Source organism: Parasteatoda tepidariorum, chromosome 2 (assembly GCF_043381705.1).
Source record: "Parasteatoda tepidariorum isolate YZ-2023 chromosome 2, CAS_Ptep_4.0, whole genome shotgun sequence".
NCBI classification, from domain to species: domain Eukaryota; kingdom Metazoa; phylum Arthropoda; class Arachnida; order Araneae; family Theridiidae; genus Parasteatoda; species Parasteatoda tepidariorum.
The window spans coordinates 77,457,777-77,480,450 of NC_092205.1; the positions used below are offsets into that span (position 1 = coordinate 77,457,777).

Genomic DNA, 22,674 nt, shown 5'->3' on the forward strand with positions numbered 1-22,674 from the left:
ATCACTGACCTGTAAGAAAGAATAACAGTTCTTCTTTTTTTCTTCTTTTTACAGACAAACGAATGAAGAATTCTTTCAGTATTGTCGTGATTTTATCAGTTTTTTACCTATTTCTTATTCTACTCGTCCGTTCGAAAGTAAAAAAAAAAGTCGTTCTGTTTTGTTTTTCATTCTTCACTGAAACGTGATCTATTTTTTTTTTTTAAAGATTTTTTACAAAAAATTCGATTATCTTAATTATGCATCTTCGTTTTCCTTATTCTTCAAATTTTTGGGATATTGAATGATAATGACGTCCTCACCAATAGATTCAACATCGAAATAAAATCAATTGCCTTGTCTCACCATGCCTAATTTATTGAGTTTTTGTTTCAATGTTTTCTGCCCATTATGTTGATATCGATATTCCTAAATTTTTGCTTTCTTTAGTTGTTAACAGTTATAAATAACTCTTATCATTTTTCTTTTTATTGACAAGAATTGTTATAAGAATTTTCTTTCTGATTGCTAAAATTTATTATTCTTATTTTGCAATCTGAAATAGCTTTGATTAATTTCATGAACATCTTGCGTGCCCAGTGTTTGACGGATACAAAATAAAATACTAATTTATTCATGATTTTTTTTTTCAGTTCTAAGAAATATTTGGAGTACTTTTTGAGATTTCTAATCATTTGGGGGGGGGGGGTGCATATACCGATCGCCCTCGGTGCCAAATGCTGACCAATTCTCTATAAGCACGGGCATTGAACTGAGAAAAAAAAAACCGGTGATATTGTTTTTTTTTTTCTTTTTCTTTTTTCGTTTTTTCTATTAAATGAAACAAATATAAAAACAACCATTTAATTTTTCGTTCTTAAAGAACCTTGCAGAAGACATGTAAGCGATCATACCAAGTAGGCAAGCGACAGCCAAATGTGTATTTTTGAGAGTATAAATATTAAAACTATATTGTAGTTAGCTTAAGGTCAATAATAGAAAATTTTTGAAATGATTCTCACCTTAAAAGAAAGTTTTGTTAGTGAAAAATACAAAACGAAATTAATTTTTTATTGTATCTCTCATGTAGCGCGAAATTACAAATTTTTTAAATGATTTTTACCTAAAAAGAAAGTTTTGTTCATTAAAAATACAAAACGAAATCCATCTTTAATGTATCTTTCTCATATGCGACGCGAAATTTATGAAAGGGTAAAATAGTTTCTGTTTTGCTGTTGCATTTCTGCTCGTGATTATAAAAATGCATGAAATGGAATCCCGTTGAGTAGGGTTTCTAGAAGGGCAACTATTATCAGAATGTTTTCCATTTCTTGAAAATTCCCGATGTTCTGACTGTAACCAAATGTTTTGAAGGGGAATTTTTCCGCATGAATGTTTTGGCAGAGCATGAACGAAAAATGTATCAAAATAACCTTCCTTTAGTGAGGGCAGCGAATTCTTTCACATATTTGTTGCTACACCCCCTGCGGCCGCGCACGCTGGCGACGAATACAGTTCTTGATGTAATTATCTTAAATCCCGTTTTCCCAATGAGCTTGCACTTTTGTTTAATTTTATGTGTAGCTAAATTGCGCGGCGATGAAGGCGAAATTTCACTTCCAAAAGTTTGACTACGAGTTTCAGAAAGCCTAATTGAACTTTTGCCCACCTAATGAAATGGTTAAACTTCCAGCTCTATAAGCCCGTGCCATGAAGCTTTAGGCCATTTAGAAAACTAGTCGAAAGAATGGAGGCTGGGCAAGGGTGAAGCTTCTGAGATTTTAATAATGTTTTGGTCCGGGATGAACGTTTTGTTTGTGCAATTAAGCATTTGGCGAAAGTGCGTCAACTTTACGTCGTGATTTGATTTCATGCTTTCGTATTTCGTCCACCCTCATCAGTATTCTGCTAAAATTCCCAAAGTTATGAACAGACTTAAAATTCTGTATTGCCTTAGGTTATAAATTTGAATTAAATTATGCGAAAATCGTGTTAAATAGCATTAGAAATCTTGAAACTGGCGTTGTTTGTCAAACTACATCGTTTTCATTTAACTATTTAAACACCCAAGTTTTAAGATTTCTAGTTTAAATTTTGTTTTGGAGTAGATATCACTGCTATTTTGAAGCATATAGCTTCTGTTCCTAAATATGGCATGGATCATTATACATCATTTTAATAAGTCCTTAAGAAATTCTATTTGAAGGCATTCATTCCATAGATGGAAGATTTTAAATGAAAAATCTATTTCTAAACATTCTTATCTTTAACTCTAGATGAGTTGAGTTTCTTCATTTCAGTTTACTATATTTATATGATTATATTTACATTAGAAATATATGAAAGTTTATTCTCAAAATACGCTTGAATTGTTGAAAATTAAATTTTTGGTGGAAAATTTCGTTCTTTCTTTATTTTAAATAAATTAAAGGTCTGGCAAATATTGAGGTTAGGAATTATTAGCTGAGTTTAGAAACTTCTTAAAAGAATCACAGGTAAAATGCATTTTGAAATGGATTCTGGATAAAAGAATAATAATAATTTGGAGCTATCAATTTAAAAATAAAGTATATCATTGTAATTGCCAATAATGATGATTTCGAATAGTGAAACGTTATGGGATACAGAATTACTTCATTCTGCATGGTTATTGATTTACCTTCAACTACAACAGATCACTAGACTTTTCCTTTTCTTAGGAATTACTTAAGCTAAAAGGCTTAGTTACTTAGTCTGTGTATAAATATTTGTCTATCCACATCTGTTACTAGCAATTTCAAAGTAGCAAATCGTTGTATGCATGTCAATACATTTACTTTGAAGCCACGTTAAACTGTAAAAATTTCTGTTTTATCCTCTCTTGATTTTCTTAAAAGAACCGCAAAATAAATTTTTACGCAATCCTAAATCCAAACTCAGCTGAAACAGAGGATTTTCTTAAAATAAACTTCATAGGATTGTTTAATCAAGTGAAGGTTTGCTAATTGCTCCGTTCAATCACTGCCTATCGATTTTCTTCAACTTGGAGCTCATTAGTTAACAAACAAATAAAAGTTAAAGGTTCTTCGATTCTTTTTCTGTTCTTTTTTTTTCTTCTCTAAATGAATTGTCCTTCTAAGAAAAAAGGCTTTCCGGGTATCCAGAGACTTATTCCGGATAATGAGGTTCGTTTATTTTGTTTCCAAGTTTGCATTTCAAACGAATTGGATCCAATTCAGTGAAAAATTGATTCCCGACGAAGGAAATGCCGCGCGGATTTTAAGTTTACAAGTTGTTTTAACTTAATTGAAGTTGTGCAATGTGGCTGAACCAAAATTGAAGTTTGTTAGATGGATTAGGTTGCCACTCGTGCAATGAAATCGGATATTGATATATTGTTGGTTTAGGTTCTTGAGCACACCTGAATGATAGTCTGGTAATGAATTATACAGTTAATTTATGATCGTGATTAAATGAAGTTTAATCGTTTGTATTCTCTCAATTATTTTTCAATATTCTACTTTTTCGCTTACAAATTCCGCTTGAAAAGTAAATAACGATAAAATATAATTAATTCTAGTTTTTATTTTTTATTTTTAAATTTTTTGAAAATAATTTTCGTATTTTTAAGCTGTATTCATTTCTTTCAACATATTGATGCTACTTTTTCATTACAATACATTAAAAATATATCATTGCAATACATGAAAAATAAAATGTACTGCAATGATATATTGTTCTTTCAACATTTAAATTTATCGTTAACTTATGACCTTGATTCTTAGTTTATATTCACAAAGTAGTTTTCAAATGTTCTACTTTTAATTTATTTAAAAACTTAAATCGAAAAGTGCAATATAAAAACAATTTATACTGGCTGTGGTTTAATAAATATCGAATTTTAAGACTCTATTTATTTATTTCCGATATTGAACGCAAGTTGCTTACTGAATTTCATTGTTAACTTATGATTTAGCAAATTAAAATCTTTGTTTTCAAAAATACTAAATTATTAGGCTATATTTATTTATTTTCTTAAATCAGCGATTTTCATGTTACTTCCCCATTAAAATGTATATAAAAAAATTATTTTGAAGAAATACACTTCTTTATAAAAGTGTTTCATGTTAATTATTAATTTTTTAAACAGGTTGGAGGAGAATTTAAATCGTGCTTTGCTATAAGTTATCTATTTCTTTTTCTCAGTGAAATTTAATTGTTATAGGAGTAAAGTATAATCAAATAATGTTTATTTCTTAACATTTATTTATTTTTAAGTTTGCAAATAAAGGTTTATTTTCTTAAAAAATGATTTTGACGTGTATTGTTGGTTAGGCAATCAGACTTATTTAAGATCATTTTCTTAACGGTCAATGAGTTGTTATTTGTTGCTTGTATTTGAAAGTATAAGTAATAGGCGTGTTTTAAAATTGATTTACTGTATTTAGAAATCTAACTTTTCAACAAATAAGCAAGCTAAAACAAATCATCACCATGGGTGATTTAATTTTAGTTTTATTTTCCTCTGCCTGTGTATGAAAAAGGATACATCATTAAAAAGAAACTTTCATCACAACTGCCAAGAGCAAAAAGTTAAGATTTAAAGCACACCTTGGCTTAGGAAACGGTCAGAAGTTTCCACCAGAAAACTCTCACAAAAACATGACCGTAGACGCACAAATTGCTTTTACAAAACCGGTTCGGATTTTTTTTCTTTCTTCCTTCTCCGTGCAAGATAGCGAAAGAATGGCCCGAAGCGCTCAGAAAACAAGTTATCTCCATTACAGTCACTTTACTGTCAAAGCCATGTGTCTTCTGTTTCTATCTTTTGACAGATGATGATAGGTGTGCATGGAACACATGCTGCCATCTGTCGACTTCTTGTAAAACTGATGTTTAAAACATTTAAATAGTTATTACTTTTGTCATGCCAAATACTGTCGCCGTCTTATTAATTTTATCGTGAAATTTTTTTTCCCGATTTGGATGTATGAATATTACTTATTTATTGCATCAAAATACTTTTATTATTATTAACTCCATAACTATTTTAAATCCATCTATGCATTTTCAGCTGTTATAAGGTAAAGTAAATATTTTATATGAATATATAACTATTGGTGTGCGATATAAGTGACGATTTTTTTTTTTAAGTTAATAACTCAGGTTTTGTTATAGCTCTCGTCTTTAATTTTTTGTTATGAAAGAAAATTTGAAATTATCTGTAATGGAGCCGGGATAGCCTGGTTGGTAGGGCACCGGACCCATGTCCAAGAGTTCGTGTGTTCGACACCCACCGGACGAAGACTCCCCGTGTAGTAAATGGTGTCTGATGCACGTTAAATCTGTTGAGTCGCAAAGTCCTCCATGTTCCCATAACAAATCAATTCCTCTGGGGGGTACTGTTCCAAGAGTTTCCCTGTCTTCTGGATTTCTTCAAAATTACAAGGCTACGGAGTTGAACATTAGTAGTAGTAAACCCAAAAAATTGGGTCGATCGAACAGAGTTCGAATCCCAACGATGGCTGGTTGATACGATTTCCGCAGCCGGTTCGAACCGACCACAGTGTTCACGTAAAATATCCTCAATGGTAAACGGTTCATTGGTTAGAGCCCCCCTGTCGTCGGACTAACCATGAGAGGTTTTCCTCTCCATGAAACGCAAAAATGCCTCTACGACGGCAAATTTCTCTCAATACTTGATTCAGAAGTTCCCTTGTCATCTGATTGGGTTCAAAATTATAAGGCTATGGAATTGAACATAACCCAAAATTGGGTTGGGTGTTCAGCGTCGGTTATAATATAAAATTATCAGTAGTTAACTTATTATAATTTATTCTCTTTGATCTTTCAAATATTTTGTCTGAAGAATTACCAACACCTAGCAAATATGTCTATTTTTTTTCTTCTCGTCTATCTCTTTATTCGTTTTATTTATTTTTTGTTAATAAGACAACAAATTTGTATAATTCTTATTTTAATCAAAAGAAGCATAAATGAGCAAATCAACATATATTAGGACAAATTGCATGTTCAAGTACTTGTTTATTTCAATTTTTTATAGTGTTATCATTATTAGTCTTAAAATTGGTTTTAATACCAGACAGTTGAATTTACAGGTCTGGAGCGGCGTCTAGTCGAGTTCTTAATTAGGTTTTAATGCATGCATAAACTGAAAATGACTGCGATGAAATATGGTTTAAATTAAAATAAAAACGAAAAAAAGGGGAAGAAAATGGGTTTTAGAGAAACATACTTCTGCATGATTGAATTTGATTATTTTTATTCGATTCGAAATACTAAAGAAATTTTTCATGAATAAATATCCTTTTCATGTTTTTACTAGAAAAAACTTAAAACGGATTAGAAATTTTAAATTTCGTTCTTCACAAGCATTTAATTTAATTAATTTCATAAAAAATAGCGGAAATAATAAGTAAATAATGGATAAAAATTTAATTAGTTTTTCGAATATCATTACTGGCACTTTCTCGGAACCCCTGCCCTAACCCTAGGGTTCCGCGGAACACCATTTGGGAACTATTGCTCTAATTAACATAAACATTACATCCGCGTTGTTTATGCTTGTCGCAAATTTTAATTCCTTTCATTTGATTCTATCAAACAAACCATTTTCAAGATTATTTCGGAAATTCAGACGGTGGAAGGAAAAAGAAGGAAAAAAAAAACTTAAAATTCCGGAGGAAGAATGTATAGCGGTGTGTAAATAAAGCAATCTGATCCTTCTCTTTACAAGAAAAGAACAATAAATCGTTTGTAAAAGCTTGTGCCTTGGGGGGTCGGCAAATCTTGATTTGATGTTACTTACGATTGGTTGACCTTGAACGAAGGGGACGGTCTCGTTTCGCTTCGCATGCGAATTGAATTCGATTTGACACTTGACTGACTTGAGAGGAAATTGAATATTCATGAAAAAAGTACACTCAATAAAGAAATGCTTCGGACATTTTATTTATTTTTATTTTACCCAGTTGTCTTTTAAACCAAAAGGGATGTTCTGGAACTTTTAATTCTTCAAATTAGGAAGGCTTTTGGCAACCTTTGAATATTTATGAGGCTTTTTTTATTTTATTTTGCATATTATTATTTTATTTGCTTTAGTTACTTTATTTCGAATTTATAATTATTACTTTATTTTGTTACCTTATTATTCATTGCTCTGGTTTTTTATTATTTTGTTACATTATTGTTTAATTTCTAATTCGTTTTATTATGATTTTATGATTTATTTCACTTTTGTTAATTTCATTTTTAATTTAGAATTTTTTTTCTCTTTACCTTTTATTTGCAGCTCCTTTTTCTGCAGCACTGAAGCCTCCTTCCTTAGGTAATCAATCACTTTTATTTGCTTTCATAATCACAATCATTAGGAAGCAATTACATTTTAAAATGGCATCTTATCAGAAATAGTACTTGTGGTACGGCGGTATCGTGACCAGCAAAAATGTGCTTATATGTACCTTTGCAATGCAATATAACAAATTTCATTTCATTATTTAGTACTCGTTCATTGCAGTTTAGTAAATTAATCAGGGCTGGATTACCCACTAGGCCATGGCCTGGGGCCCCCAATGACTAGGGGCCCCCTTAAAATGCATTTTTTGATAATAAATTTTAAAAATTAAGAAAAGCAATGATTTTTCAAAATGTTATAATTATTTTTTAGTTCTAATTTAATTAATTTATTATTATTTATTTTAATTTTAAATATGCCTTCTTTAATGAAAAAATATATAAATACATTTATATTTGAATAAATAAAAAATATGCAAGAAAATTTTTTTATCTAAGGGCCCCAAAAATTTGAATGGCCTAGGGCCCCGCATACGCTTAATGCGGCCCCGAAATTAATCTTATGGAAACACATTTTCGGCTCTTACGTTAGAGTATTTTCAGACTAATATTTCTATAAAAATAATATTGCTGTAAATATTTATGTATTTTCTGATTGGCAAGTTTAATTTGAAAGTTTAAAATTTAAAAAAGATTGAAATTATTACGTCACGTTAAGTAGCATTAAAAAATTTGAAATACTCTACTCTGAAAAGTGCTCTATATAAAAATTAAATCTATTTAATCACATTCAGTATCTTATTTTACAAGAAAAAATATCATTCTTCTGAGATGAAATTTTTATTTCCCGATAAATTTTACTGCAGTTTTAAAAGATATAAATATTTAATTGTTAAATACACTGGAAAATTTTTGCAAGAAATTTTCAGAAATAAAACTAAAAAGTAATATAAGTCAACATTTAATCTTATAAGAACTTTTGCTAATCGGTTTTCAGTAATCTTGTTTTTCCTATACACAGTTTTCCTACTCAGAAAAACTGTTAATAGGAAAGTTGTTCAGCTACCTATTTAACAACAAGGTTATGTTAGTTGCGAATGATCCCTTTAATTTTCTTATGCTACTCTTCTTTAGCCACATTATTATGTTTATGGCTTTAAAATGTGAAATTGAAAACTCAAAATTAAATTTTGATTTCTAGCAAAAGCAGATCGCCTGCATTCCAAAACTACCCATTCCTGTGAAGGCAACGAGCTCAACGTTGATTGTGATGAAGGCAAAGTAATTCGATTAATCCGAGCCAACTATGGGCGCTTCAGTATAAGTATGTGCAATGATGATGGACATGTTGACTGGAGAGTCAACTGCATGTCTTACAAGTCTTTCCTAATCATGCAAGACAGGTAATACATATATATATATATATTTCATACTTAGTTTCATATATTTATTATGATAGCCATGGATGTGTGTTCTAGCACGCAGATGACTCGTAAACGCTCTTTATTTTGACATTTTTCAGGATTGGCAGAGCTTCAAATCTTGCACTAAAATTGGTGTTGCTTGTGTTGAAATCTTAGGGAAAGTAACACAAGTTTGTCCCTATGAAATGTTACGTCGCATGGAAAGGGGAAACATTAGTAATTGCAATTGGTCCATTAAATATTTCGGGGGAATACTCCAGTTCTCACTTTTGGTTAAGGGGAAAACTTAAAATGTTAATTCTACTGCATACTTTAATCTAAATGTAGAACGAATGAGAATAATAAAATGTGAGAATGAGTTTAATTTCGAATAATAAGTTGAGAAAGAGAAATTAAATAAAGAAATAACATAAAAAAGATTAGTTTAGGTTATTATGTACCTATTTACTTGCTCTTCTTACCAACTTGACAAAAAATATAATTGAATTTTTTTCTTTTTTCAGATGTAGTCAAAAGCAGAACTGTGGTATTCGTGTTTCAAGTTCTATATTTGGTGATCCATGTCCGGGTACCTTAAAATACTTAGAAGTTCAGTATCAGTGTGTTTCTCGTAAGTATACTTTATCTAATAGTTTTTGTATACTTTGCAGTGCTATAGCACCACAACTATTTAAAGTCTAAGATTGCGCATAGAATTTAGTTTAAATTTTTTAAGTCCTTTTCTGTAGAAATCTTCTATATAGTAAGGCATAAAATGTTTGTGAACGAGTTTGAGAATATATGATGCAGTTGTAAATAATGAAGTGCTTTATTTAGAATTTATATGTATGGGATTTCTTTCTTTTTTCTTTGGAATTCTCCATGAATATTAAATGTTTATTAATGGCATAGAAAGGCGTAAAAATTTTAGTAAATTGATAACACTCTATTCTCATGTTTTAAGATTAAATAAATGCAGACATGATTTATTCTTACAACATCTCTGATCATAAGGTGAAAAAATTTCAATTCCTTCCTTAATTCAATACAATAAAAATGCCAAAGCTTTCCTTTCTTATTAGAACTTATTTATATATAGTTTTTTTTCTTATAATGAAAGCATTTCTGGTTCATTACAAAGTCTTTCTTTACCAAGCAGTTCAGAAAATGCTAATTTAACTTCTCTTTCTTTTCAGCTTCCTTTTTTACAAGCACAACTAGAAAATCAGCAATTCTAGGAAACAATTCAGCTCCAGGAGATATAGATCTAGCACCACCCGACACTACAGTGAGTGCAGTGCTGGAGACATCTAGTGAAATTAGTGAGATTGCACCAATCACATCACCATCTAGTTCCAGCAGTACTACATCCACAACAACCACCGCCACCACATCTGTTAAATACCCCCAAGAGAACTTTAGCCTAGTCACTTCTACAGCAAAATCGACAAGTATGCATGCATGTTATACTGATTTTTCATTGTGTTCTATATTCTGACTTTTTTTTCCTTTTTCTATTGCAATTTTTTAAGTAGTCATTTATTGCTTTAATTTGGTATTAAATGTATTTATTCATTTTAACTGTTCAAATAGACAAGTAAAAATAAAGTTAAAAGCAAAGACAGATATTGATTTTTTTTAAAAAGTTAACTAAACAGTTACATTTGCAATTTTTAAATTCTTTTGTAATTTTGCATTTTTCATAACAAAAGTCCCTCTTACCTTATTATTAGTCTTTTCCTCCTTTTTTTATATAATTTTTCAATTTTTATAATTTTGTTTTAATTACTTCTTGATAATTGCACTTTTTTACCCACTTTAGAAGTTAAACAATTTAGTTCCAAAGCTTTTTAACCCTTTGATGCACCAGCTTTTTATATAATATTTCTGTTGCTTTAATTATATATCTATTTTAGTATTTTTTAAATATGAAAATAGTACAATAGTTAATTAAAAAAATCTGCTAGATTATCAGAATATTTCTATTGAAATGTAAAATTCCAAAAAAAGCAGTTTTAAAATTTTTTTTATTCATATTCAAAAATGTATCAATAACTGATTTTGTACATTAAGGAAATTTCAAGGATAAATTTGAAATTTTTTTAATTTTCTGGAATATGTTTCTTAGATCTCAATAAGTGCACATTTAAAAAATTATTTAGTAGTGAGTCCTGTTAATTTTCCTTTAACTTAGATAAAGATACCAGTGTTTCGTGTAATATTTCAAAAACATTAATTATTAAAATGTTAAATATGTTTTTTGACCTAAATTAATACAAAATAATGAAATAATTTTAAACAATGCATTTTGATTGATACATTATATAAAATATATTTGTAATTATTATTGCAGCTGAAATGCCTACGACAAGTCCTAAAACAACAAGTATACCAACCATTCCACCCAATCATTGTCCTCCTGTTTTAATGAGTGATATTCAATGGAATTGGACTAAAGCTGGCACACAAGCTATTCACAGATGTCCTGGAGGTGCCACTGGTAATACACTTTTCTTTTTGTTTCTTTATTATTATTTCACGAAGATGTTTCAGGTCTTTGTTTATTTGAAGATGTTTCAATTAAAATTATTATCTATATAAATCTTTACTTAATTAAAATATTCTTAATCTGAATAGTAACTTTGAAGTTCTGAAAAGAAATAATATTGCATATTATATAGTTTAAAGAAACAAACATTTTGCACCATTTTTAAAATTATCTACCTAAATCTAAAATATTTACATAAATTTTCCGTATTTCATTGCATTTCTTTATAAAACTTTCAATTTTTTTAAATATGAATATTGTATAAATTTAATTTTAACTTTGATTAGTTTTTCTCTTTTGTATTCATTTCCTTATTCTACTTGAGTATTTATTGTTATTTTTGATTTAGTCATTAAAATTAGCAGTTTTAGTTTACGTTGATAAATTATTTGGGGTAATTTCCTCAGAGGTGTAATTTCTGCAGGCAAACATTAGTGGTAATCGATTCTTATTTTTATTTTATAACACTTTTTTCCAATGTAATGTTTGTTTTTAACACAGTAAAGCTGCTTTTGTCTCCTTAAATTTTGCATTCAACACAATTCATATTAAGAAACAACACACCACTCTCATTTAAAAGTGAAAATGAAAGTTGTAATTTCATGTATAATTTAAATTTTTTCTTATTTATGTAACATTTACAAGTACATTAATTACATCAGCCCATTGATGCCCTCTTTTTCAATAAATCTCTTGTGAATGTCTCTTTTGCATACACTCCTTTCATATAAAACTACTTATTTTGTTTTATGCTGGTAAAATTTAATGAGCAGGATAGTCACAGGTTTATTTTTATTACTTGTCTCCCCTTTCCCCGAATGTTGAGCCATGCTGCATATTGTACTCAAATTTCCCTGCTACTACTTTCAGACAAGTCACCAGGGGCGGAAAAAACATTAACTAACACTCAAATTTAGTTCATACACTGTTCATGAAGTTATTGCGTAGTCGTATGTGACTTAAATAAAACAAAGTCAACAGTACCCAATTGAGTCTTTCAATTTAAATGTTTATTGCTAACGTATATATGTATATTTATTTAGGTCTAGCAAGGTGGCAGTGTGCAAGTGATCCAGTCCGATGGTTGACGCCCTACCCTGATTTAAAAGAGTGCAGATCTGGTTGGGTTGTGAGTTTGAAAAAGAGAGTAAGTAAAACTCTTACATTACGAAATAGTTTATATCCATTAATGTATATTTAATTAATCTGTATTCTTTTATGAATAGATGGAAAATGGAGAGTCCATCAACAATGTAGCAACTGAACTGGCTCTGATGACTTACATTAAGCCTTTGTATGCGGATGATCTTAAAGATATNAACGATGCTCCACTGTAGTTTATATCCATTAATGTATATTTTATTAATCTGTATTCTTCTATAAATAGATGGAAAATGGAGAGTCCATCAACAATGTAGCAACTGAACTGGCTCTGATGACTTACATTAAGCCTTTGTATGCGGATGATCTTAAAGATATTGCAGAAGTCATTCAGCAGACCTTATCTAGAGCTATTAATGGGATGGACAACTTCCATGATTTGTGGCATCGTTATCATGTTTTAAGAGAACTGTTGCAGGTATTTTCTATTTTTTTTATAATAATTAAATATAATTATATAATTTTTTACATTGTAATAAAATAATGTAATGGTTAAACTTAAAAACAGAAATTGTTAAAGAGTAAAAATTCTATAATGCGTGAAAGCTATTAAGTGCTTGACATTATATAAAAGTAAAAACATGCATACCAATATGGTAATCCTAGGATAAAAATTATATCTTATGTTTTGGAATGTGACTTTTGACAATTATGCATGTTTTTCATTTTTTGTAACAATAAATAATTTTATTTCGAAAACTAATCAGAAAATAAAGAAAATTAATCAAGTTAAAATGTCAAAAAATATATAATTCATCACATTAATTGTTCTACGGGGAGGTGGATGTAAATAGTTCTACTCTTAACATAATTTGTTCTGCAGAACTTTTAATTGTTCTGTGACATGTCGCATTTTCCATCACTTTTTGCTTATGAACAAGCAGTTTCACTACCTTACAAAAAATTATTGATTCCTCTATTAAAATAAAATAATAATCTTATGTATATTTCTTGCATAGTCACTTGTGGAAACAATCAGCAACCTGTTGAAAGATGGGCAGAATGCATGGAATGATCTTCCTATTAATGATCGTCGCAGAGTAACTTCATCTCTATTGGATGGGTTAGAAGAAAGTGCAATGCTATTGGCTCATTCATCTGGTATTGAAGACTCCTTCACACTAGCCGAAGCCAATATTTGTAAGTTTTCTACTTTTTCCTGTAATAAATTATTTCAGAGTTTAGTTTATATATCTTTTTAGCATGTACTTGTCAATTAATACAATTTTTTCTTGTTGCATACCAATTTGATTAAAACCCCTACCCATTTACTTAAATATTAGTTTTATGTAATAATACATATATTTTCTAAATAAATTACTTATACAGTACAGAACACGTTATCCGGAAATCAGTAAACCGGAAAACCAAAAAACCGGAACGAAATTCGTTAAATTTTCCNGAAGACTCCTTCACACTAGCCGAAGCCAATATTTGTAAGTTTTCTACTTTTTCCTGTAATAATTATTTCATAGTTTAGTTTTTATATCTTTTTAGCATGTACTTGTCTGTTAATCAAATTTTTTCCTGTTGCATACTAATTTAATTAGAATTATTACCCCTACCCATTTACTTTAATATTAGTTTATGTAATAATACATTTATTTTCTAAATAAATTACTTAGTTATTACAGCTAAGTTAAGATTTAAAAAATTTAATATTAGTATGCAAACATTTTCAATTCTTATTTAAGAGAGTGCTTACAATTCATTTTATTTTTAATCATCTTTGTTCAACATTTTATGATATATGCACCAAAAATTCAGATTTTATCCGTTAATCATTTGATAGTTGATCACCTTATTTATTAACATTTTAATTTATTTAATAACATTATTATTAATTATTACTAAATTATTATTACTATATTTTCAGTGTTATCAGTTCAAGTAGTGAATGCTAGAACGACAAATGCAGTTCAGTTTCCAGTAATAAATGATTTTCGAGGTGAAACAGGCGAAACTGCATGGATACGTATGGACGACACTCTTGTTTTGCCAGCACAAACTTTATTAGATGTTTCAAAGCATGGTAAAAAACACACTTTAATGTATTTTTCTTATTAAATTCACATTCAATATGTCATTAAATAAATTTATTAAATAATTCACTAACTAATTATTCAATAACTTCTTCTCAATTTTCAAATGGATACTATTCATTTGTCAATTTCTTTGTTCTGAAATTATTATATTTTTTATCAGGAAGTTATTAGTACTAATGATTATTTTAATGTGCATATTTTAGGTCTTGCAAAAGTAGTATTTGTAGTATACAGTGGAATTGGAAATCTTTTGAAACCAGAACCAGGGTATTCTTTTCGAAGTGGAAAAGGGAATTCTAGTTGGCGTATAAACTCTAAAGTTATAGCAGCATCAATTGGAAAACCTGGAATGACAAGGCTGTCTCAACCAGTGATAGTTACTTTCAGACATTTAGAAGTAAGAATGGTGCTTATTTTTAGTATTATTTAGTTGAAAATTCATATTTTAGATAATTAGTAAATATATTAGTACCTGGTAGCAGAATTTACAAAGTCAACCTGCTGCACTTCATGCCTTTTGTCTGTGATCCACCATCATATTCTATTATTGTAAAAATTACATGCATTCAAAAATTTGCACATATAATGTAGATAAAAAAATTCTTAAAAATTCATGCTAAATTAATTCATATTTTTATGCACTACTATTTCTGAAGAATAAAATTACTATGCTGTAGCGTAGAACCAAACAATCAAAGTTTTTAAAAATAAGTGTATATATATTTTAATTTCTTAATTTTGTCCAAAATTTCAGTTTATTATAAAAAGTAAACTTTTTGAAAAATCATCAATTCAATTTTCTTTAGCTTTAGTACCTGCAGATTGCTAAACAAATAATTTTAAGAAACTGTAACAGAAGTGAAGTTTAGGTACAAAAGTGATTCAAATGGATATTTATTAGTGAAGTTTAGGTACAAAAAAATGTTTTTCTTCTCCTCTCAACAAACTTTTTTTTTTTTTAAATAACTTTTGATTGAAAAATAATCTGCAGCACTAGCTGCCGCTCTAGAGAATTTCTGCTCTGCTACCAAGAATTAGCAAACGTTGAAACTTAAGTATTAATTTAATTTCTTCAATTGTATTTAAACTAAATGTTTATTCGATTGTAGGAAGAAAATATGACCAATCCAATGTGTGTCTTCTGGGATTTTGACACGAGGTATGTTTATTTGTTTTAATATTCTCTCTATAACTGTCACCATTTCATTACAGCGGCATAAAATTTTTTATTCCTTTATTTCCCACAAAAGTAAACTTTTTTTTACAATTTGCAGAGAATGGTCTAATGCTGGCTGCTGGGTCCAATCCACAAATGCTACACACACTTCGTGTGCTTGCAACCACTTGACTAACTTTGCTGTAGTCATGGAAGTAACTGATGTAAAAGTATGTGAATTTTTACTAAGTTTATTTTCATTAAAATATTTTTGTTTTCTCAAAGATTTGTGTATGTAACAGTCATCTTATATATAAAGTTTTAAATACTTAGTAAATGGTTTAGAATTTAAAACATTGTTTTAAGCATTAAAATGTGAAGTGCTAAATTTAAATGTGCTCTAAAATTTCAGATTTAATAACAGTAGAGCTTTGAGAATCTTAATGATTTGTTCTAAGTTACACTTTCAAAAGTATTCAGGTTTCCAGATAATACATTTCATGTGTATCTGGAAACCACAAGATAACTGTACACTGTTATCTTGTGAGAAATATAGAAAAAATTGTTGAGTACCCAGCTGTAAACAATTGCAGACGAAAGGAAAGCTGGGTATAAGAATTTCATCTGTGAAAAAAAAATTATTGTTTTTGCTGGCCTTTCAATCATAAGTTACATTAAATAAGCTTTGCTATTAGGTTTAAGGAATTGTTTATATTTATTATTAATAAAGTAGAATATATAAGTAGAATCCAAACGAATTTTTTTTAATAATTTTTTTTATTTTGTTATTTTTGCCATATAATACAGTTTTAATTACATATGTATATTAATTAATAACACAAAATTAAAAAAATTCCATGTATGAAATTTTAATCTGTAATGTTAAGAAAATAGCATTTTCAATCTTATGATTAACTGTGGCTTTATAGAAATATTTTCTATATAAATGAATTTTGTGAAAAAGTTTATAATTCTTACGTTTTCTTTTAGGAAGTACCAGTTCCTCAAGATATTTTGCATGTGACAATCACTGTAGGGTGCGTTATTTGCATCATCTGTCTAATTGTGACGATCATACCAATATTTCTATTAAGGTTAGTGATAGTCATTTACATTATTTTAGCACTAATATACGCTTACATTCTGCATAATAACAATAAATAAAGTGTGTTTAAATAAAAGTAATATACCAAATTCATTATATTGATAAGTGTCACTTAAAAAATTTAATATTTAAGTTTAGAATTATCTTCACTTGCAATATTCCTTGTTTAAATTGTTTGTTATTTCATAAAAACCTGCATTGTTTTGTGGGTCTACAATGTTGTTTTTTAAATTGGGGTCTTAATATTTTTAAAATATTATTAATTTAATAGTTTTCTAAATAATTTTTATTATAAGTTTAAAAAAATATTTAAAATTAAAAGTATATTTAAAATTAAAGTTATTTTTCATAAAGTGTATTTATCTACCTTGACAAATAAATATATATTTTTTTTCTGCAACAAATCTTAATACAACATTCAATAATTTTTAATGTAACAATAATTAAGTAGTAAAATATAATAAGTAGTAAAATTTTATATAAAAAACAGTACTGTTGTAAATAATATCTTATGAATTAAATACAATAAAAACCTGTATATTTTCTTATAAAAATAAAAACTAAGTACCTGATATAAATAAGTACCTAATATAAAGATAAATAAGTACCTGAGATAGACCTCATATATTGGATTATAAATGATGTTTACAATTTCATTATTCTATTTTAGGAGCTTGAACGGTGATGCTGTCACAGTTCACCGCAATATATTTGTATGTTTACTCCTAACCGAAATCGTGCTGGTTGCTGGTGTCGAACAAACGTGGGAACCGATTCTGTGCGCAATATTAGCAGCTGTTCTGGACTATCTACTTTTGGCTACCATCTGTTGGGCCTTCCTGGAGTGTTTTCAACTGTATGTAGAACTAGCAGACATATCACAACCGCAGAAATCCCGATGGGCCTGGTACTATGGTCTCGCCTATTGCGTGCCAGCTGTTATTGTCAGCATAGCTGCTATTGTAGATTGCAAAAGTTTGGGAACCGAACGTCTGTGCTGGCTTCGATCTGACAACTTCTTCATATTCAGCTTCATTGGACCAGCAGTTGGCATCTACTTTGTAAGTGCTATAATATTGACAAAAAAATCAAGTACAAAATTACTGCAGAGTTGTTTTAATATTACATTGTTATTTTTATTTCTATTATAAAAATCTTTCATAAAATTTTGATGTGATGTAAAATAGGAAACAAAATCGTAAATGATTTCTTATTACACTGTGTAATTTGAAACAATATTTCTCTGTCTCAAAATATATTTCAAACAATTGATTACAATCATTAACATTTATAATACAATGTTTTATGATTTACAATTATAAAACACTGTTTAAAGCAATGATTCAATTTTTAAAGAATTAACTTTTATGAACTATGTTTATGTAATTTGTTTCATTAAATATAAATAACATGAAAGATTGTCTTTAAATATTAAGAACTTCATTAAATTTTTATATTCAAATTATATAACAATTATGTACAAAATTTAAAAACAATATTTTGTGTATAAACTATATTTTTTATGTTACGATTGCTATGTTTATATAATTAAAGTTGGCAAAATTTAAGCTTCATAAGCAACATTTTAGTAACATAACATTTCTTTTCTCAAATATGTTATTTTGTGGTGTATAATGAACTAAATGGTTCTTCTGTATTATACTCATTTTCTGCAATTATTTTCAGGGCGGAATGGTATTTCTTTGTGTTGCCAGCTGTATACTTTGTCATCATTCCAGTATAACTACAACTATTAAAGGAAAAGAGGAAGCTAAGTTGTCTAAGATTAAAATACATATTCGACGTGCAGTTTTACTCATGCTGATACTAGGACTAACTTGGACTACCGGCCTCTTGTATCTACACCAGGAAACAATTGGTCTTGCCTATACTTTTACTGTCCTTAACTCCTGCCAAGGAATATTTATATTAATTTTTTACTGCATCACTGATGAAAAGGTAAATGTCGATTTCAAAAGCTTTAAATTTAAATCTCTGGAAACAAATTATTAATGTCCCTATGTTTGTATTTGTTCCTCCTTGCTTATAAGAGTCTTTTTCTCACACAATTTTATATTCTAGTTTTTGATTTATCTTTTCTCATTGTGTTTTGGAGAAATAATGCTTGATAACTTTAAGAATTTATGTGAATTTTTTTCTCAAAAAAGTAAAGCAATAAATTCATGGGGTTAGTTATTTTGGATAAATCTTGTGCATTTGTCTGTTCTTAGATCTTCTTAAATTTGCTTTTATCTTAAAACAGACAAATCCAAACAGACATCATCCAAGCCTGTATTCATCTATTTTACTATTGTTTAAGCAGCTGAATATATATTTGAATGATGTTTAAAAATTCTCTTAATGTAAATTATCAAAAGAGAAAGATATTTTTAAAAATCTAAATGCAGTCAAACGTATAATGCTAAACTATCTTCAAAACACGCTGTGTTCAAAAATTCTACAAGCAAAGCTTTGTCAAAAATTTGCTTAAATTTTCGAGCAATGCCATCAATATCTCTAATTTTTTATCAGTGAATGACCTTGTATTTTACATATAATATCAGTAAATATCTCAAGTCAGTGAAATTTTCATATAGATGATAAAAAGCATGTTTAGAATTTTTTTGCTTGTCTACACATGATTTGGTCATAAGAAAAGGGAACTCCTAAAACTAAAAACTATGTTCATAGTTTATTTTAATTTCTTTTCTCTCTCTTTTTTCCCCCCTCATCAAATTGCACATGCATTCTTGATGCTAAACATCATTCCTCTGCTTCCTTTCTTCTCCAGAATAAATTTTTTAATAAAACAAAATTTAAAATAGTATAATTTTTTTTTGCAATAAGTTATCTAAATAGACTTTAATAAACAAAACCTTTCTTATTTACAGATCCAGCCTGAACTTGAACGCCTAGGTGATTGCCGCTTCCTCGGTTCTCTAAACCGCTCCAAAGGAAATCTTCCGCCACCAGCAGCTCTGAGCCCTGGCTCCCCTGGCCAACACAGTGTGGGTAACCCCTGCCCTCCCCTCTCTGTATGCACTCATAGTCCCTCAGGTATTTTTCCTGCACCCTAGACAGCATGTGTCTTCCATGCATGCAATTTGACCAATACTTTTAAGTTTTGTTCATTTTCGCTTTATGACCTCCCTTACATCGGCTGAGCTTTGATTTCCTTTCTTTTCTTCCAATTAATTTCATAATTAAAAATAACTTTTAAGTTAATTTTTTTATTTTTTAGAAAATTGAAATATGACTGTCAATTTTTAAGCAAAACTGCTGCTTGTAAGAATTCATTTTCTTAGTAAAAAAATTTTCATTTTATGCAAAGTCTTTAATTCCGTAATTGAAATATAATTAATGTAAAATAAATTTTTAAAAACTATTTTAATAACTTCAGAACTTAATAATAAAAGATGGAATTTGTTTTTTAAGCTTGTCATTTAATAAAATTAAATATAGCAGTAAACAATTTAGACATAAATTCATTCCCAGTTAAGAACTTAAAATTATAAGATCTTCAGTGTATTTTACTTTCAGTTTTTTTTCCCTCTTTAGGGCTGCTGCATGAAATTGTTACTTTGCATTTATTTTTATAATATTTATTTTTCTTTGAGACTTTGTATCTTTGTTATCTTTTCTTTTTAATAGCCTAACTATTCCCTTTCCAAACCTGCTGGTCAGATACCTTGGGCTAAACATGTTTTTTTCCCTTAATACTTCATGAAAATTGTTTTTATTTGTACATTATACTACTATCATAGAAATTTAACAAATTTATCCAGTTTACCAGTTTAAAAAGTTGTAAATTTTTTTGAAGAAAATATATATTTGCCTATTTTATAATTGTTTATCTCACACCAGTCAAATATTTATCAGAAATTTTGTGCACAAAGCTAAAACATTTAAATCTAAATTCATGCATTAATAATAATTTTTAATTTTTTAAGCATATAATGTATTTAGTAGAAAATCAAAAAGACAATATTTAATTGTTTTACTTGTGCATAAAAATAAAGTAACTAATAAACTATGGTATAAAGAAAAGATTTTAGTAACATAACACACCTAAACATGAACACATACTTCAGCAGTTTAAAAATAAATCTTGTACTAAAAAATTGATTTGAACCACATAATTTTTTATTGAAATTGAATAAATATTTCATCTAGGGTTCTAATATTTCTTAATTAAGTCTTAAACAGTACTGTTTACTGAGAAATATCAGGTTTATAGCAAAATTTCCTTTAAAATGGATGAAATTATTTGTAATATTTTAGAAAAATGTTTATTTAAATTTAAAAATTCACACTATTATACAAATCTTTTGATTTAAACAAATAAATAAATAGATTGCCACTTGCTTGGTTGTGAAAATGCAAGAATTTACTAACCTCAAATGATACTCATACTATTGCATCTTGTGCTTTTTCATTTTGATTTTACATTAATGTTTTTTACTAATGAATGGAATGCTTAACACAATCATCATTTTTAAGGTGCGAATTTTATCTATTGCTTACAAGAGGAAACGATAAATTATTTTGCTAGCTGTAAAAAAAAAGCTGCCTTGTATATAAAAAAAAATTTAAACAAAATGTAGTGATAAACAAATTTACATTTGTACAAAAATTTCTTAGAAGTTATAGTATTGAGATAAGATGAATTCTTAGTGAAAAAAATCATAACTTCTATGTACGTCATAAGTGATGAATGTGTTAATAACATATGCTAACTACTAAAAATTTATATTTAATTAAAATGAGATTTCTAAATTATTCTTTTTTATTGTAGGAGGTATGTCAGGACATCGAAAGCCCCCACAAACAAGGAAATTGCTCTGTCAACCTTACTTCCACAACACTAGGTATGGATATAACTAAAATTATTATTTTTCTAGTTATTAATTAATCTTTCTTATGTTGTATAACTCACTTTTGATTTTATTCTATCAAGTTTATCGGGATAACTTATACACACGCCGTCAATCAGTTTTTTAAAACTTCTAGTTGTTCAGGAACTATTCTGCCAATTTATGTTTTAAATAATTTCTTTTGCTATGTAAAATGACGTTCTTAAATATGATGTAAAATATTGTATACTTTACAATTCATAATTTTTTCGGATATTATTAAATAACATAATAAAAAAAATGTTAAACTAATAATAATTTATTGCATGAAATTATCCTTTGATAAAGGTGTTTTACAATTGTGTGTTAGCATTTTCTGATTCACCTAAAAAGTTCACGAAATATGGCAAAATATGCAGAAAGTAAAATTAACAGCAAAAGGTGAAAACTTAAGACCACTCACCTTACCAAACTGTTGAGACTGTATTTCACAGATTACGTCAACCCCCTATATTTTGGGAGTCAGAAATCCAAATTCGTGGGTAAAAAAGGTGTGTTTATTCAGAGAATATGAATTTTTGTGTCTGATTTCGCAACCTAAAATATCGTAATTAGCATATTTGAGGTGCATTACTACTGAAGTATAAAAGAATATAGCAAAAAATATTTTACAGTTCCAAATTTCTATTTTACAGCCATAAGTCACAATAATGATAAACAAAATATGAATTAAACTGGCAGAGGGCTAGTAATTTTCACTTCAGGTTTAACTAAATAAAACTAAACTCAGTGGCGCGGCAGCCCATCGAGGGTCGGATTTGAAAGCTCTCTTGCGCTTTCGAACATGATTAGTACAATTGGCCCTTTTGTCAGAGTGGGAAAATTTTTTCCGAGAACTGAGAGATTTTCCGAGAAATTTTTTTTTCACTTGGTAAATAAGAATGATACAAAAAAATAAGTTTGAAATTTTTTCAAAACTTCAATCTTTTTTTTTTTACTACAGCAAACCAATTATTTTGAGGAACAGCATTTTCCCTCCCAACAGCAGCACTGCCTTAATATAAAACAATCAAAATACTCATTAAAATATTACTAAGTTGTCATAAATTTAGCCATATTCATATGTAACTG

The 22,674-nt window shown here is 28.6% G+C and overlaps 1 protein-coding gene across 7 annotated transcripts in view; it reads left to right on the plus strand.

Moving 5' to 3' along the window:
* Positions 1-22,674, plus strand: part of LOC107437002 (latrophilin Cirl) — a 123,720-nt gene that overhangs the window by 98,225 nt on the left and 2,821 nt on the right. For 2 of the 7 annotated variants that reach the window (XM_043054964.2, XM_071177775.1), the window contains exons 3-19: positions 7,271-7,306; positions 8,474-8,675; positions 9,200-9,306; positions 9,872-10,126; positions 11,029-11,175; positions 12,267-12,370; positions 12,611-12,802; positions 13,344-13,524; positions 14,261-14,416; positions 14,633-14,826; positions 15,539-15,588; positions 15,704-15,815; positions 16,576-16,679; positions 17,361-17,751; positions 18,377-18,649; positions 19,582-19,698; positions 21,486-21,558. In XM_043054964.2, the coding sequence (XP_042910898.1) occupies positions 7,271-7,306; positions 8,474-8,675; positions 9,200-9,306; positions 9,872-10,126; positions 11,029-11,175; positions 12,267-12,370; positions 12,611-12,802; positions 13,344-13,524; positions 14,261-14,416; positions 14,633-14,826; positions 15,539-15,588; positions 15,704-15,815; positions 16,576-16,679; positions 17,361-17,751; positions 18,377-18,649; positions 19,582-19,698; positions 21,486-21,558 (2,694 nt within the window). Of the gene's footprint in view, positions 1-6,650; positions 7,036-7,270; positions 7,307-8,473; positions 8,676-9,199; positions 9,307-9,871; positions 10,127-11,028; positions 11,176-12,266; positions 12,371-12,610; positions 12,803-13,343; positions 13,525-14,260; positions 14,417-14,632; positions 14,827-15,538; positions 15,589-15,703; positions 15,816-16,575; positions 16,680-17,360; positions 17,752-18,376; positions 18,650-19,581; positions 19,748-21,485; positions 21,559-22,674 lie in introns of those variants that run through there. The other 5 variants (XM_071177777.1, XM_043054967.2, XM_043054961.2 and 2 more) reach the window with 5 other exon arrangements.